The sequence below is a fragment of the Oratosquilla oratoria genome, chromosome 31, assembly GCF_046742065.1.
Source record: "Oratosquilla oratoria isolate Oo_2021 chromosome 31, ASM4674206v1, whole genome shotgun sequence".
Classification (NCBI taxonomy): Eukaryota; Metazoa; Arthropoda; class Malacostraca; order Stomatopoda; family Squillidae; genus Oratosquilla; species Oratosquilla oratoria.
In genome coordinates this window covers 151,746-167,982 of record NC_134807.1, presented here as the reverse complement: position 1 = coordinate 167,982, position 16,237 = coordinate 151,746, and the positions used below count along the sequence as shown (strand labels likewise).

Below are 16,237 nucleotides of genomic sequence, written 5' to 3'. Positions count from 1 at the left end.
AGAGCTTTGCCGTTCGCTTCATAGATGGCGCTATTATGGAAGTGTTTGGCAACTTTTTAACGCACGCACTTTTGATATGTATTTGGTCCGAGTCTTCCTATCTTTTCTTCATAGTCATAGTCTTTGAATAGATTTATACTGGCTGGGAAAATTAGATCAAAATACTAGGGGTGATCAGAAAGTAATGACAGTCGGACTCGTAGCTGAGAGACTATAAGTGTTGGGGGCGGGCAGCAAGTGTTGCCTGTTGTTACATGTTTGAGCATGTCGCTGTTTGTCTAGCTTACATTTTATCGTTGCGCTGTGCGATTGTGTCATTGTTGGTTTGCCTCTCTAACCGGAAACATGGATTTTTCGAAAGAAGGCTGCAGATTCTACACCTTCACAAGGTGGAAACTCGGGAAAAAAGCAACGGAGATCAGAGAGGAATTGTTGCAAGTTTTTCCCGAGTCTACTCCATCACTGGAAACTGTTTCCCGCTGGATTCGTGCTTTCGCAGCCGGAAAATTGCAGCTAGAAGATGATCATCGTCCTGGCCGCCCTCGGACATCCGTGACCGAAGCAACGACGGTCTGTGCGCGGGCCATCATTGACGAAGATCCAGCTATTTCTCTTCGATTCTTATCCTTGGAGCTCGGTGTCAGTTATGGGAGCGCACATGACATCGTGCATGAACACTTAGGGCTGAGGAGGAAGTGTGCTCGATGGATGAAACTCAAATAGGCTACCACCTATTGAAATGCAACCATATGTTTAAACAATATTGAGACACTGACAGGTTGACGTAGTGGGGATAGGAACATAGTAGTCTTCATCTGAGTTTATTCCTGAATAGTTTCGCACATAAGAACTGGGGCCATATGTCTGAACTGGGTCCTCTACCAGAAAACATCTATATTCTGTAAGATGTAACCAGTAACAAAAATAATATTTTCCATGTAATTAGGAATATTTTTGTGCAAATTTAATTTTTTGTTGTTGACAGAACAATGTCGTTGCCTCACTAAACAGTATATACTTTTTATATATTGAAAAAAAAAAATCTTAAGGTCGTGCTCCTTTACCACATGGGTGATGGATCCAAAGATTCAGAAATTTGTAAACAAAGCGGATTGAGTACAGTGTGTGTGCGTAGTGCAGTCAGTAACATGTAGTCTACGTTGAAAATGGTTTTAGAGGGAACAGTTAATTGTTTTTACATCACATGATAGAGAAATTAAGCGCTGTAGGTATAGGGAAACACTGAAATGAACTAATAAAGTGAACTTTGATTTCTTGCACTTGAACAGTACGTGGAATTGAAAGTCAACGAAATGTCTATAAAAAAGATAAATGTTATATCTAGAAACCCAGACCACTATCTAAGGGAAACAAAGCGGGATATTCATAAAGGTATGTGGATTTAAGGTGTAGATTTTAATTTTGTCCTAAGATTTTCATGTAAAGAAACATTATTAATAAAATAAAATTAATTATGAAAAACTTTTCAATTGTTATCCAGGATTTCAATGTGACTGCCGTTAGTTTCTATCGGAAAATCACTTGCCTTAGCTCATAAGGGCAAGGGGTGTTTGTTCATATTAATCTCCATCTTGAAGTTGAACTGGTATATATGTTTTAGCACATGCTGAAACTACCTAAGAAGGAAATAATTTAATTTACTTATAATTCAGGAACTTAATTTTATCTGCTTGGTGACCAGGTACTGTGGTTTCATCAGCATCAGGTTGTGTACTAGTTTCCAGATGCTGGCCTGTGGGAGCTTCTTCCCCCGTTTAAGGGGAGTGAATGATCGATTTGAATGAGCGGGTGTCAGACTAAGTCAATATTTTGTACAAGCAATTTGGTTATATTGATTAGGTTACACTTGGTTAGATTGGGCTCCTCTAGACTTGGTGAGATTTAAGGTTAGGGTTGGTTGGGTTATGTAAGTCAACACACCAACTTATATTCACATATATTCAATTAGCACTCATATATCAACATAATTATACTTCCTCCAGAACCCAAAAACAGTACTGATAGCACATTACATGGGGAGTTGGAAACTGACACCCACTCAAACCGGGTCTCACTAATTGCCGAACAAAACCGAGAAAAGCCGAACAAAACAACAAAACCCAAACAAGGACGGGTTTTGCTCAAATGCACACTTCTATATATATATGGTTGCATTATTTGAACTATTTTCTTTAAAATGTGTGATTTCCATGTAATGTGATCAAAGAGAACTTACGTTTTTATCCTCTGCAATTTTACTGACCCCAGCTACGATTCGTCCAGCCCGCCATCTATGATCACTGGTGGTATGGATCAAACTACACTCTTTTAAGTTTCTTACTGTTGTGTTATTAGTGTAATAGACTGTATATAATTGAATTATTTAAACTCTTTTCTTTAAAATGTGTGATTTTCATGTAATTTAACACAACAGTAAGAAACTTAAAAGAGTGTAGTTTGATCCATACCACCAGTGATCATAGACGGCAGGCTGGACAAATCGTAGCTGTGTTCAGTAATGTTGCAGAGGATAAAAACGTAACTTCTCTTTGATCATATTACATGGAAATCACACATTTTAAAGAAAATAGTTCAAATAATGTAACCATATATATAGAAGTATGCATTTCAGTAGAACCCATCCTTGTTTGGGTTTTGTTGTTTTGTTCAGCTTTTCTCGGTTTTGTTCGGTTTGTTCGGCAATTAGTGAGACCACTCAAACCACCACTTTGCTCAAAATGACCAGTAGTCCTTATAAGGGAGGTAGCCAACCAAGGCATACACCCACCCTTCCCCCATCTGACAATCATTTGTTTTCCCTTTTATCTTAGCTTCTTGTTGATGAATGGCAATCTTATGGGAGTTAGCTGTAGATAATTTGCATCACTAATTTTAAAACCCCATACAACTTTGGTCTCAATCATGTCGTCCATTATTGTGTATTCTTTAAATATAATGAGATCCTGCTGAATCAGTCTGTTCATGTGAATGTCCTGCCAATCCTGGGATTGGGTCATGCTATTTGCTGTCTTGAACTATCCAGTGCCATCTGGACACCATCTGGTATTGTCAGGACATCAGCTGGACACCATATATTACTGGCTAGATACATGTGTTGGGTCAACTCAGCCTATCACCAACTTAGCCCCTCAACTTGACCAAATCAGCTCACCATCTCGACCCTCCATGACTAACTCCATGTATTTATTTATTTGTTTATTTATTTTTATAATTTTCATCTTTACTGAACTTGGTTATGGAGACAGACATCCTGTCTAGCAATGTGCAACTTGACTTAATCACTCGCTTTCCCACCCTCCACACTATTCTCTTAACATTAAAATCACCACATGGTTGGCCTTTATCAGTATTTTCTATTACTAGAAGGGTCTACCTAATGCTCTTCTGCTCACTAGCTTTGGTGGCCTGTTGCTGTAACCATTTGGAGATATATATTTCTAAGTTATGATTTTGTATATCATGAGTTGCTTTATTTTTCAGTACAACGTAATTATGACCCTGACTTGCATCCCTTTGAGGCTGCTAGGGAATACAAATTGGCCCTGAATGCTGTGAAGCTGGAGCGTGTGTTTTCCAAGCCTTTTGTAGGAAGCCTGACACATTCAGAGTCTGTGAGTTCTTTGTGCAATCACCCTCACAGACTCTCATGTGCTTTTACAGGAACAGTGGAGGGAGAGGTATGAACTTTATAAGTGAGACCATGTTCAGAATGCTTGTATTTCTATATAAGGACAATAATAGGTATTATTTTTTAGTGGTAATATATTGGTTTCTGCATGTAACTGATCAATGGAAATTTAGGACGGGGTAATCGGGCCATCACTGTGGTAAATGGACCATATAAAAGTTATTCATGTATTAAAAATTATGTTACAACTGGTAAATAGAAATCTGGTAAAATGGTGGTAGGTATTTATTCAGGCTAAAAGTGAAATATGTTAAAACCAATTTTAATTTAGAAAATGAATAACTTTTATATGGCCCATTTACCCCCCACTGATGGCCCGATTACCCCATCCTATTATGTATACCGGTACATATATGTATATATATATATATATATATATATATATATATATATATATATATATATATATATATATATATGAGAGAGGCAGAGGGGAAACCACACAAATAGAATGAGAGTTTTGTTTGTTTCCCCTCTGCCTCTCTCACAACCTGTCAAGATGTCGTCATATATATATATGCCTTCCACTATGTATTCATTCTGCTGAAGAGTGTCACAGTTAGTGATCGAAATATACAGAACGTTCGACATTAGTGTCTTCTTTTCTCCGACTGTGGGATAAAGTTTATATATATATATATATATATATATATATATATATATATATATATATATATATATATATATATATATATATATATATATATATATATATATATATGATGAATGGTTTAGACAGATGAGAGACTGGGTGGAGGAAGAATAAGCGAAGATGGGCTGGAACTTTTTATTGCTTATACGTTTCGACCGACTCGGTCTTCTTCAGTAAGCTGTCTACAAACAGTTGGACCACATATTTATACATCCGAGGATGGGAACAAGGACAGGTCACCCCGCCGGCTGTCTGGGGATTCCCCTTCCCGTATCATGCATACGTTTCCCAATTGTGTTTATAATTAATCTACTTGTTGCCTCTGACAAACAAACAAAACCTTCCCTGTCATTGATGTTTTCATAATAATTAATGTAGGCAGCTTCAACAGTCTTCCTCATGTCTCTCCTTAATCCCGTGTGTAGAACCTCGACTCCATCCCAGTGGGGCAAATGTCCAGACCGGTCAGCATGTTGGACGAGTGAGTTAGAAGTCCTGTGTGACCTCAAGTCTCTTTTGTGCTCAGCTACGCGTTTCTCGACGCCTCGACCTGACTCACCGTAATACGAAGATGAGCAACTACCGCAAGGAATGCGATAGATGGTACTGAGGGCGTTTTGGGACAGTCCTTTTATATTCTTGGTCTTGACCATTTTTCCAATTTTGGAATTGGACGTCCTTGCTATTTTTATCCCACTCTTCTCAAGAAATCTGTCTATGCCTTCAGTTTTTCTAGAGTTAGGAACCGAAATATACTGTACCTTATTATCCTCGGACGACTGGACATTTGGTCTCATGAAAATGTTCCTAGCCACTCCTTTCAGCTTTTTAATCATTCCCCCTGGATATTTTAACTTCTTAAAGGCATTAGTTATGTAGGCTAATTCATCTTCTAAAAATTCCTCACTGCAAATCCTAAAAGCTCTGAGGAAGAAGCCTATGAGCACGCCGGTCTTCACTCGCTCGCTGTGTCCTGAGAAGTAGTGCACAAAGTCATCTCTGTTGGTAGGTTTTCGGTACACTGAGAATCTTACTCCTTCATCCCTCCTGTGCACCAACGTGTCAAGGAATGGTAACTTATGGCCGTCTTCCATCTCCACAGTGAATTGTATATCTTTATGGACTCTATTGAGTCTACCTAGCTTATGTCCAATGTCGATATTCTCCGGTACTATCACAATAACGTCGTCCACATACCTTAGCCACGTGGACCCATAACTTCAGGGATCGGGAGTGCTCCGCACAAGTTGGCCAAGCGTCTAGCCAAACCACTCTCGGGAACCCTTGGATCTATAAGTGACGCTCATTTGAGGAATTCCTCTGACCTCATCCGCAGGCTGAACGATTTAGATTTCCATGGTAAGAAGTTAGCTAGTTATGATGTGAAGGCCTTATTCACAAATGTCGACGTGGAGGAGGCGTTAGTTGCCGCCAAGAGAGTCATAGACAGTCTTAGTAATGACGAATTACCAGTTCCCAGGAGTGATTATGTTAAACTTATATCCCTATGTGTAAAATTCGGTGTATTTACGTTCAATGGTAAGGAATATAAACAACACAGAGGTCTCGCCATGGGAAGTCCTCTTTCTGCGGTGCTAGCCTGTCTTTTTATGGAAACATTGGAGGAAGACGAATATAGAAGGATCATGGGTAGAGGCACCACGTGGCTAAGGTATGTGGACGACGTTATTGTGATAGTACCGGAGAATATCGACATTGGACATAAGCTAGGTAGACTCAATAGAGTCCATAAAGATATACAATTCACTGTGGAGATGGAAGACGGCCATAAGTTACCATTCATTGACACGTTGGTGCACAGGAGGGATGAAGGAGTAAGATTCTCAGTGTACCGAAAACCTACCAACAGAGATGACTTTGTGCACTACTTCTCAGGACACAGCGAGCGAGTGAAGACCGGCGTGCTCATAGGCTTCTTCCTCAGAGCTTTTAGGATTTGCAGTGAGGAATTTTTAGAAGATGAATTAGCCTACATAACTAATGCCTTTAAGAAGTTAAAATATCCAGGGGGAATGATTAAAAAGCTGAAAGGAGTGGCTAGGAACATTTTCATGAGACCAAATGTCCAGTCATCCGAGGATAATAAGGTACAGTATATTTCGGTTCCTAACTCTAGAAAAACTGAAGGCATAGACAGATTTCTTGGGAAGAGTGGGATAAAAATAGCAAGGACGTCCAATTCCAAAATTGGAAAAATGGTCAAGACCAAGAATATAAAAGGACTGTCCCAAAACGCCCTCAGTACCATCTATCGCATTCCTTGCGGTAGTTGCTCATCTTCGTATTACGGTGAGTCAGGTCGAGGCGTCGAGAAACGCGTAGCTGAGCACAAAAGAGACTTGAGGTCACACAGGACTTCTAACTCACTCGTCCAACATGCTGACCGGTCTGGACATTTGCCCCACTGGGATGGAGTCGAGGTTCTACACACGGGATTAAGGAGAGACATGAGGAAGACTGTTGAAGCTGCCTACATTAATTATTATGAAAACATCAATGACAGGGAAGGTTTTGTTTGTTTGTCAGAGGCAACAAGTAGATTAATTATAAACACAATTGGGAAACGTATGCATGATACGGGAAGGGGAATCCCCAGACAGCCGGCGGGGTGACCTGTCCTTGTTCCCATCCTCGGATGTATAAATATGTGGTCCAACTGTTTGTAGACAGCTTACTGAAGAAGACCGAGTCGGTCGAAACGTATAAACAATAAAAAGTTCCAGCCCATCTTCGCTTATTCTTCCTCCACCCAGTCTCTCATATATATATATATATATATATATATATATAAGGCTTTGTATTTATTTAAATGCTTCCATTGGTCAGACTTAGCTGTTTGCTGCTTGACTACTTGTGCATTATAATTTATAATTGGCATATAATTGTGGGGAACCTAGCTGTGGATATATAGTGGGAGTTTGATGCATGTAGAATATGTTTACAGTTTCCGTTTTCCAGAATTAGTGTTGATGACATGTGAGTAGTTTCTTGTTTGTGTTTTGTTGAATATTTCCATGTGGCAAGTAGGTTTCACTGTAAATATATAATGTAATTAGTTTCATGAATGGGCAGTGGATGGGAGTGGGATAGGTGGTGAGGGGTGCATGCCCAGATAGACTACCTGGAGGTAGCCTATCTGAAAAAGCTCCCTTTTAAAGGAGCCTTTGCAAAGGAGAAGCTTTTTAGTATATAGATAGTTTCCTGATTATCTCAATTGATTAGTTCCATTCTTCAGCAAGAATGAAGGAAGGCTGTTTATAACTTATTGTTTTATTTTGACATGTTTCATATTTGGTCAAATATATAGTTTTCAGACTTTTTTATTTTTGTGAAGATGTGACCTATAATATCAAATTTTTTATATTAAATGTAAAGTTGAAGCCTGATGTGACATAATACTAAGATGGCCATGCCCTCCCCCATGCAGTATTTCCATTATACCACTCTTATCATCGCCTTCTGAAGTGTGATGGGAGAGGAAGGAAAGCAAAGGCACACAAAGCCTCACATTAGTTCTTAGGGGATTCTTTTGGGGAAGGAGAACTTACAAATGAGCAGAAAATGGTGCAACATGACAGAAGGGGATATAGAAACCTTGCTGGAGTTTTCTTGCCTTAATAAGTCATGCACATACAAGTGCAAATATGAAAGCATAGATGAGAGTAGGAGAACATCAGCCAGTTGTACCATGACATCTGTAAGAGTTAATGTGTTTTATTCAACTTCTTGCAGGTGGCCCTTTGGGACTTGCAAAAGAGGCAGAGGGAATGGAAAGTCCAGGCCCACAAGGGACATGTGTGGTCCATCTGCCCAGCCCCAGATGGAATGTCGTTTTATACAGTGGGAAATGACAAGACCATCAAACGCTGGCCTGTCACTCCAGAGGATGGCGAGGAGATTGACATGCCTTTAGGGACTTGGTTGTGTGATGTAAGTCAAACTTAGGTGGCTTAGTCAAATGAGTCATGAAATGTTTGCCAGGAGTAAGAGCAAGGGATGTGAAATGGGGGAAGAGTATGACAGAAAAATTTGGAAGGCAGAGGTGGAGGGAGTTAACATTAGGGGGCGACTAAGGATAAGATGGATGGATGGGGTAAAAGGGGCATTGGGAAAGAGGAGAATGTCTGTTTCGGAAGGACAGGAGAAGACAGAATGTAGGAGTGAATATCTCCCTTGTAAGTGGGTAAAAGCCTTTGGTATATGTATGCATATTACAGTGTATAAGAATATATTTAGGAAATTAATGTGAATATTGTAATGTAATGGTGGTTATTATTTGTCTTGAACAGACCATTGTCACTGGAATAACACATCATCGCACCAAAAATGAATTTATAACCTGCGGTGAAAAGGTTCTGTTGTGGGATGCCACTGCCAAGTCACCCAAGTATGCTTTTGACTGGGGTAACACGATTGCCCAAGGTAGTGGTGCAAGTGTGGTGGCTGTCAAGTTTAACCCAGTGGAAACTGAGCTCTTTGGTAAGTTGTTTCAAGTTATTTATTTTCATGTAGATCATTAGTGATATATAGTTTTATTGGGAAGATTGATTTCATATTTTAGCAGGGGAGTCTTTTCAACTTCCTGCCTAATTTTAGTTGTGTTTGATCATGTAATTGAAGCAGTGGGGGTAAATCAGCTTAGGTCATCAAACCTTGCTGTGAATATACTGTGTCCTGCTGCATTGCTTCTGACCTGGGCAATGGACGGTGGTGTAGGGATGGCCCATCTTCCACAAGGAGCAGATAGAAGGGTGATGGATATGAGTGGGTGCATGCTTTTGCTGGCCATTTACCTTATAAGATGGAACAAGTCTTTTGTTATATAGATAGGTAGATAGCTCTATTTTTATGGCTGTGGGTAGTAGAAGTAGAAGAATGGATGTATTTCAGGAAGGAAGCAGTAAAGTATGCAAAGTGTATGGGTGGCAAAAATTCAGCAACCTGTAGGGCAGTTGGAAATGAGGAAGAGAACAAAGCATTGATTTGTGCTACATTGTATAGGTTATTGTGCCCATGATTTTAAGTTCATTCTGGCTTTAATATTCATTCCTGAGTTCAAATTTTGTGTAGCTTCCAGTGATCACGCCAACAACCTTGTGTTGTACGATACCCGTGCTAAGGAGGTTAAGAAGCTGAAAATGAAACTTCGAATCAACTCTCTGGCATGGAATCCCATGGAACCTTTTATTCTCACAGCTGGAAGTGAAGACTATAAGTAAGTGTGGAAATGTTATTATTTGTATGTATAAACTCAAAGAAACAGAGGAACATTTTTGGAATATGTGAAAAAGTTGTGGTTATGCCACATACTTTTCAGGATCTATTTTATCATTTCTGGTTAATGCTAAATAGTAGTTAATTACTGACAGGCTTATTGAGTTGCAAAATTGTCATACTGATGAAATTGGTAGCACTTTAACTGGATAAGCAATTTCCTCAGTTGCTTCTCCACCTTCTGGATAAAGGATTGAGAACGCAGAATTACAACTGATAAAGTAGGAGCTACTTTTGATTTATTTTGTATCTGCTTTCCAGTTGCTATTCCTTTGACATCCGTAAGATGGACACTCCAGATCGTGTTGTGAGCTTACATGAAGGACATACAGCAGCCGTCATCGATATAAGTTACTCACCTACTGGGAAGGAGTTTTGTTCTGGAAGCTTTGACAAATCTATTCGCATTTTCAGAGTTGATGAGGTAATAGATTTTATGTATGTTTTGATCAATGTAGAAAAATACATGTAAATACAACTTTATTTGAAGAGTGTTTTGTCATGAATACTTATTTTGATTGGTTTCCACTTTTAGTCTGATAATGTGAAACTAAAACTTCTCTGATATTTGATTTTTGCACAGGGCCATTCCCGCGATGTTTATCATGGACGGCGTATGTTCAAGGTGAACTGTATCATGTGGTCAGGAGACAACAAGTACATTCTTTCAGGTTCTTCTGATCATAATGTCAGAATTTGGAAGAGTAAAGCAAATGAGAAACTAGGTGTTGTAAGTACATGGGTCTTGCAAATTCATGTTGTCTGTGGTCCCTAACCATTATGAATATTGAGGGTTCACTGTACTGAGTTTGTTTGATGACTAAACTAATTGGAAATAATATTGACACTGACTCAGAAAGCTAGAATAATTTTCTTTTTTCTATGCCAGATGCGTCAAAGGGAGAAGAATGCCATTAATTATGCTGAAGAGCTTAAGAAGAAGTATGGTCATTTCCCAGAAGTACGTCGCATTGCTCGGCACAGACATTTGCCCAAACACATCTACCATGCGCGACAAGAACACCGCACCATCAAGGATAGCCAGGCCAGGAAGTATGGAACTTTGTTGTATTATATTGCTGATATCTTCTTTTATTTCTAAATAAAGAATTTTTTGCTAAAGAGTATTGGGATGGTTGGGACACATGGAAATAATGAATAAAGAAAGTTTAATAAAAGAGGTATGGAAGGAATGAACATGAGGGGGCAACCAAGGATGAGATGGATGGATGGGGTAAAGGGACATTGGGAAAGAGGGGAATGTCTGTTGAGGAAGGACGGAAGAAAACAGAAGATATGGGTGATTGGAGAATGGTTGTGTATAGATGATGCTGTGATGCATGAGGTGGAGTAGATGGAAGATAGGGGGTGAGGGAGCATGTGTGAAAAATAAATTGACACAGCCCAAAGGGATTTCTCCCTATCTTCTCCTTTTCTGCATGAGGGGATGAAGAGGAGAGGTCACCAGTTTAATGAAACAGCCTCGCTGTGGATGTGCTGTGTCTTGCAACACTGCCTCTGACCCAAGGCAGTGGACAAGATGCAGGGATGACCCATCACCCAGGAGGAGCCATGATAAGGAGGGAACAACACAACTAGCCAATATTTCTTCCTGAGGAGATCTATGAGAGGACCCAAGGACCACTGCCAATTGCTGTGGGACTGTGGGTTCCCAGTCAGTGAAACTTGATTTGACAAGTGCTATTAATTTCTACAGCATCAGTGGCATACGTTGTATGCCGCAAATTCAAAAATAGGCATTACGTCGAGGGTCAAATCTGGGGTAATGACCAAGTAGCCCTATCCATTGGCTATAAAAGACACCCAAAATTTGTTATTTATTGACAAAACTGGCAACCTCGGCAGAAATTTTTCAGGGGTCCTTGGGTCCTCCAATAGATCTCAGGAAGAAATATTGACTATTTGTGTTGTATTAGTGTAGGTTGTTTCTATGTCACTAGAAGTAGCAGGGGAACAGTCCTCAAGTTGTCAGGTCTTTGTGTGTGAAGAGGTGGAAGTACAGTAAAAAATTGGCAAGAGATTTTGGGGCCTGGTCCAAAGACAAACAATGTCAGCCTCTTGGTGGTGCAACTCCAGATTGAGCTGATGTTGACAGGTTTTGAAGATAAGTAGTAAGGAGATTATTTTTACTTATTTTCATCTTGGAGGACCACTGTGTGCAGTTACTCATTGTTAGTTACTCTAGAACAAGTTTATAACAGAATAGGTTTAAAAGAATATGAATGAATATGTTACCTATAGAGTGAGTGGACAAGATACAGGGATGACCCATCATCCCGGAGGTGCCAAAATAAGACGGAGGGTGGAGGGGAGTGGAGTGTATTGGGGATGGAATGGGTGGGAATGGTTTTTATGCCTTGGTTTTTGGCTACCTCCCATGTAAGGAGGAAAAAGCCCTTGGTATATGTATGTATGTGTAGAGTGAGCTGGCAGATAAGTTTGATCAAAGAATGCTAAGATAGTTTGGGCATATGGGAAGGATGAGTGAAGAAAGACTACCAAAAACAATGGGAGGTAGAGGTGTATGGAATGAACTTGAAAAGAAAAAGAGTGAGAATGGGATAGATGAATTGAGTGCAATGGGCCTTGGGTGAAAAGGAAATGTGTCGAGCAGAGTAGGGAGAGGGCAAGAGGTAGGTGTGAGTGGAGAGAGGTGAATGGATGAAATTGATGTGGCCAAAGTGGGATTGTTTGTAACTGTCCCATGAATTCTTAAGTGGTTGAGAGGGGAGGGTCACTATATAATGAAGCAGTGGGGGTAAACTAGCTTTGGCTATTGGGCTGTGTCTTGCTGCATTGCTTCTAACTTGGGCAGTAGGCCAGGGACAATGATGCCCCTTCATCTGTAATTAGCAAAAATGAAAGGGAAATCAAATTACTATTGGATGGCTGTAGAGTGGGTGCATGCCTTAATTGGCCAATCCCCTTATAAGGGGATATGAGCCTTTTGATGGAGATGTGACACCCTACAAGTCTGTATATGTATGTACATTAGTATCTTGTAAGAAAAGTGAAGTGGCAGGAAAAGGTGGAGTGGAGGTGGAGGTAGAATGTAGACTGAGAGAAGCGAGTAAATGCCTTGGTGGATTAAAAATTGTAATGAGGAATAGACATTTGGGAATGGATGCTAAGAGGAGACTGTATGAAGGAGTGATTGTGCCAACAGCACTGTATGGGGCAGAAACATGGAACATAAGAGAGGAAGAGAGAAGGAGTTTGAATGTGTTTGAGATGAGGTGTCTGAGAAGTATGATGGGGGTTACTAGGCTAGATAGAGTGAGAAATGAGGAGGTGAGGAGGAGAACAGGGATGGAAAGGGAGTTGGGAGATAGGGTTGATGAAAGAGTATTAGAATGGTTTGGACACATGGAAAGAATGAGTGAAGAAAGACTAGTAAAAGAGGTATGGAAGGCAGATGTGGAGGGAGTGAACATGAGGGGACGTCCTAGGATGAGATGGATGGATGGGGTGAAAGGGGCTTTGGGGAAGAGGGGAATGTCTGTTGAGGAAGGATGCGAGAGGACAGAAGACAGGGGTGAATGGAGAATGGTTGTATATGGATGATGTGATGCATGAGGTGGAATGGGGGATGAGGTAGTATGTGTGAGCAAAATTTGACGCAGTCCGAAGGGATTTCTTCCCGTCTTCTCCTATTATGCATGGGGGGACAGAGAGGGTGGGTTGCAGATTTAATGAAGTGGCCTTACTGTGGATGTGCCGTGTCTTGCAACACTGCCTCTGACCCAGGGCAGTGGACAAGGTGCAGGGATGACCCGTCATCCAGGAGGAAGGGTGGAGGGGAGGGGAGTGTATTTAGGGATGGAATGGGTGGGAATGGTTTCATGCCTTTTTCTTTTTGGCTACCTCCCTTGTAAGGGGGAAAAAGCCTTGGTATATGTATGTATGTAAGAAAAGTGATGGATGTCATAGGTTGTGTTTCATGCACATGCAGTAGATGTTGATATTGCTAAGTTTTGTGGGTGTTTCAGGTCCCCTTCAATATAATGTATGTGATATAGCCAACTTTTTACAGCAGTTTTAAGCAACTTTTCTCTTAAACTCTAGTGCAACTGGCTCAGCAAATATAAGTATAAAGTCACCTGTATAATATGGGAGGATAGGCTAGTATTTGGTTTATTTAAGTCTGTCTTACCTATATACTAAGGGTTTTTCCCCCTTACAAGGGAGGTAGCTAAGTCAAAAGACAAGTACGAGAGTCCCTCAAATGATACGGATTCGAATAACACAGATTCAATCATATGCGGATTTTATTTCAAAACCATCTCAAATGTAGAGAACCGTTTTAAAATTCGCGCTGAATCGGGCACACATACGCACACATGCGGCAACATCGCAAACATTTGTGGTGACTGCTTTCTATTTTACCATATACAGTCGATCCTCATATAACGCGGTCATTATGTACACTGGGAACTCCTCAAACAGGGGTGTGGGGCGAGGGGATAGCCGTGGGTGGCTGCCTGCGGTTACGTGTCAACCTACAGGTACTGATGCAGGAGGGAGGGAGGGGAGGAGAGGGGGTTGCTTTAGTTTGTCGCTTCCACCACCTGCGCTGTGCTATCGTGAAATTTTACTGCCCTAACCTGTTGAAGTGTAAGGTTTCTTTCGTTTGGAACACAACTAATAAGTCTGATAATGACTGCGCTTGTCGTGTCTTAATTTCTCTTATGAGGTTCTTGTTGTTACTGGCGGTGGTGGTTTGGGAGATCAAAAACAGACATATACATGCTTACACACTTGTAGACACGCACACGTAGACACATGTTAAACAACCAGTGTATGTTGTGAATGCACGTGTGTGTACACACAAATACGAACACAGACACATGCACGTACATGCTTACTTGTACATGTGAACACAGACACATACACGCACGCACACACACACGTCACACACACATACATATGCCACATACACACACATATACATATGCTACATACACACATATGTATACGCCTCATACACACACATATATATATGCTACATACACACGTGTATACGGCACATACACGCACATGTATATACACACAAACACATACAAACGCCACATACATACACCACATACACGCACACACACACACACCACATACACACACGCACGCACACACATACAGTTCTCGGTATTTAATATGGAAAGTCAGCATATGCGGATTTGGTCATACGAGGTAATTTCAGGAACCTAACCCCAGTGTTATTTGAGGGACTCCTGTACCCACTCTCACCCACTACCCTTTCTTCCCTCTCATCTTAGTTCCTCATGGATGACGGGTCATTCCTATATCCTGCCCACTTTCATACACATACCCTCATACCCCGGCAGTGGACATGTTACAGGAATGACCCATCATCTATGAGGAGCTAAGATAAGAAGAAGGAAAGGGTGCTTTTTGATGTCTTACCTCCTTTATAAGGAGGGGGGGGAATCTTATAGATAGATACACACATATACCAAAAAGCCCTTTTACCCTTATAAGGGGGAAGGGCCTTTTGGTGTATATTTTTGAGTTATTGTTATGTTCAATATAATTGTTTTCCCTCAATTTTTTTTTATAACTGCTGCTGTATTCACCCAAATGACTTTTTCAGGGAAGCCAACCGACGAAAGCATTCCAAACCCGGAGCCGTACCTTTTGTGCCTGCGCGCCACAAAGCGACTGTTGGCCTTGAAGATGACCAAACTAATATGCCCCCAAAAGATGATGAAGATGAAGATGAAGAAATGTAAATTTCAGGGAATGTGTCTTAACCTCCTTATTTATAAGACTGTAGAAAGGATAATGGCATACTTATAGGTTGATAATTGCCCACATAATGGACGCTTTCTCTTATACTGATGTAATTCAGTGTTTGCATAAACATGGCAGTCCATGTTTCCTTTGCTGTGTTTATGCAACTTGTTCACATGGATTTTCAATTCAGTGTTTATTTCTGTAGATCTCAAAATTATTGCTATTTTTATTTTATTCAAAATGTCTTTTTCATCCTTTAATCTTTCTTCTTGTAATTTATATACTTGGCATTCACCCTAAGTTTTTTACGAGATATTTATATTAATCTGATTAGGGATCATTATGTGAGCAGTTAAGAAAATAATGCAAGTTTGATAGAATTGAATATATATTTTATATAAAAGATATATTTTTTTATTATTCCTCAAAACGTAAGCAGTTTTCATAATTGAGTGTTGTGATGAATCTATTGCCCAAGTTGCCTTGCAGTAGACCTGTTTCCAAGGAAATTGGCCACCACTATAAGTCCTTTAGTGAAGAAATATTGTGGAATTATTTGGAATGACTGTAGTCTGGTATAATTTAATTGAGAGGACAATAAAGGCTTTGAATGGGTGGCTGGGCCATACAAGATTGAAGATAGGGATTTGTTATGGTATCTGATAGTAAGAAATAGAATGGTTCTTGAAAAGGGAGTTTTGAGTGTTCAAGAGTCCGTCAGTTATTAGGAGCATACTGTGAACAAATGAGTACAAGAAGACATTTCAGGGATAAATTGACAAGGGTATTCTGAAGCCTTTGTGGGAAGA

At 40.2% G+C, this 16,237-nt stretch overlaps 1 protein-coding gene across 1 annotated transcript; it reads left to right on the top strand.

Moving 5' to 3' along the window:
• Positions 1 to 1,057: 1,057 nt before the first annotated feature.
• On the top strand, positions 1,058 to 15,833 carry LOC143041392 (DDB1- and CUL4-associated factor 13-like). The gene is made up of 9 exons (XM_076213214.1): positions 1,058 to 1,392; positions 3,502 to 3,698; positions 8,115 to 8,312; positions 8,672 to 8,861; positions 9,453 to 9,597; positions 9,918 to 10,080; positions 10,240 to 10,386; positions 10,546 to 10,709; positions 15,286 to 15,833. Exons 1-9 carry the CDS (start codon positions 1,314 to 1,316, stop codon positions 15,422 to 15,424), a joined length of 1,422 nt encoding a protein of 473 aa, XP_076069329.1. The 5' UTR covers positions 1,058 to 1,313; the 3' UTR covers positions 15,425 to 15,833.
• Positions 15,834 to 16,237: the final 404 nt, after the last annotated feature.

Bases quoted from the DNA above. Each gene is read 5' to 3' on its own strand.
- LOC143041392 (XM_076213214.1), top strand. From the start codon at position 1,314: ATGTCTATAAAAAAGATAAATGTTATATCTAGAAACCCAGACCACTAT. The intron at 8,862-9,452 runs GTAAGTTGTTTC...AATTTTGTGTAG, and splicing joins AGTGGAAACTGAGCTCTTTG to CTTCCAGTGATCACGCCAAC. The intron at 10,081-10,239 runs GTAATAGATTTT...ATTTTTGCACAG, and splicing joins GCATTTTCAGAGTTGATGAG to GGCCATTCCCGCGATGTTTA.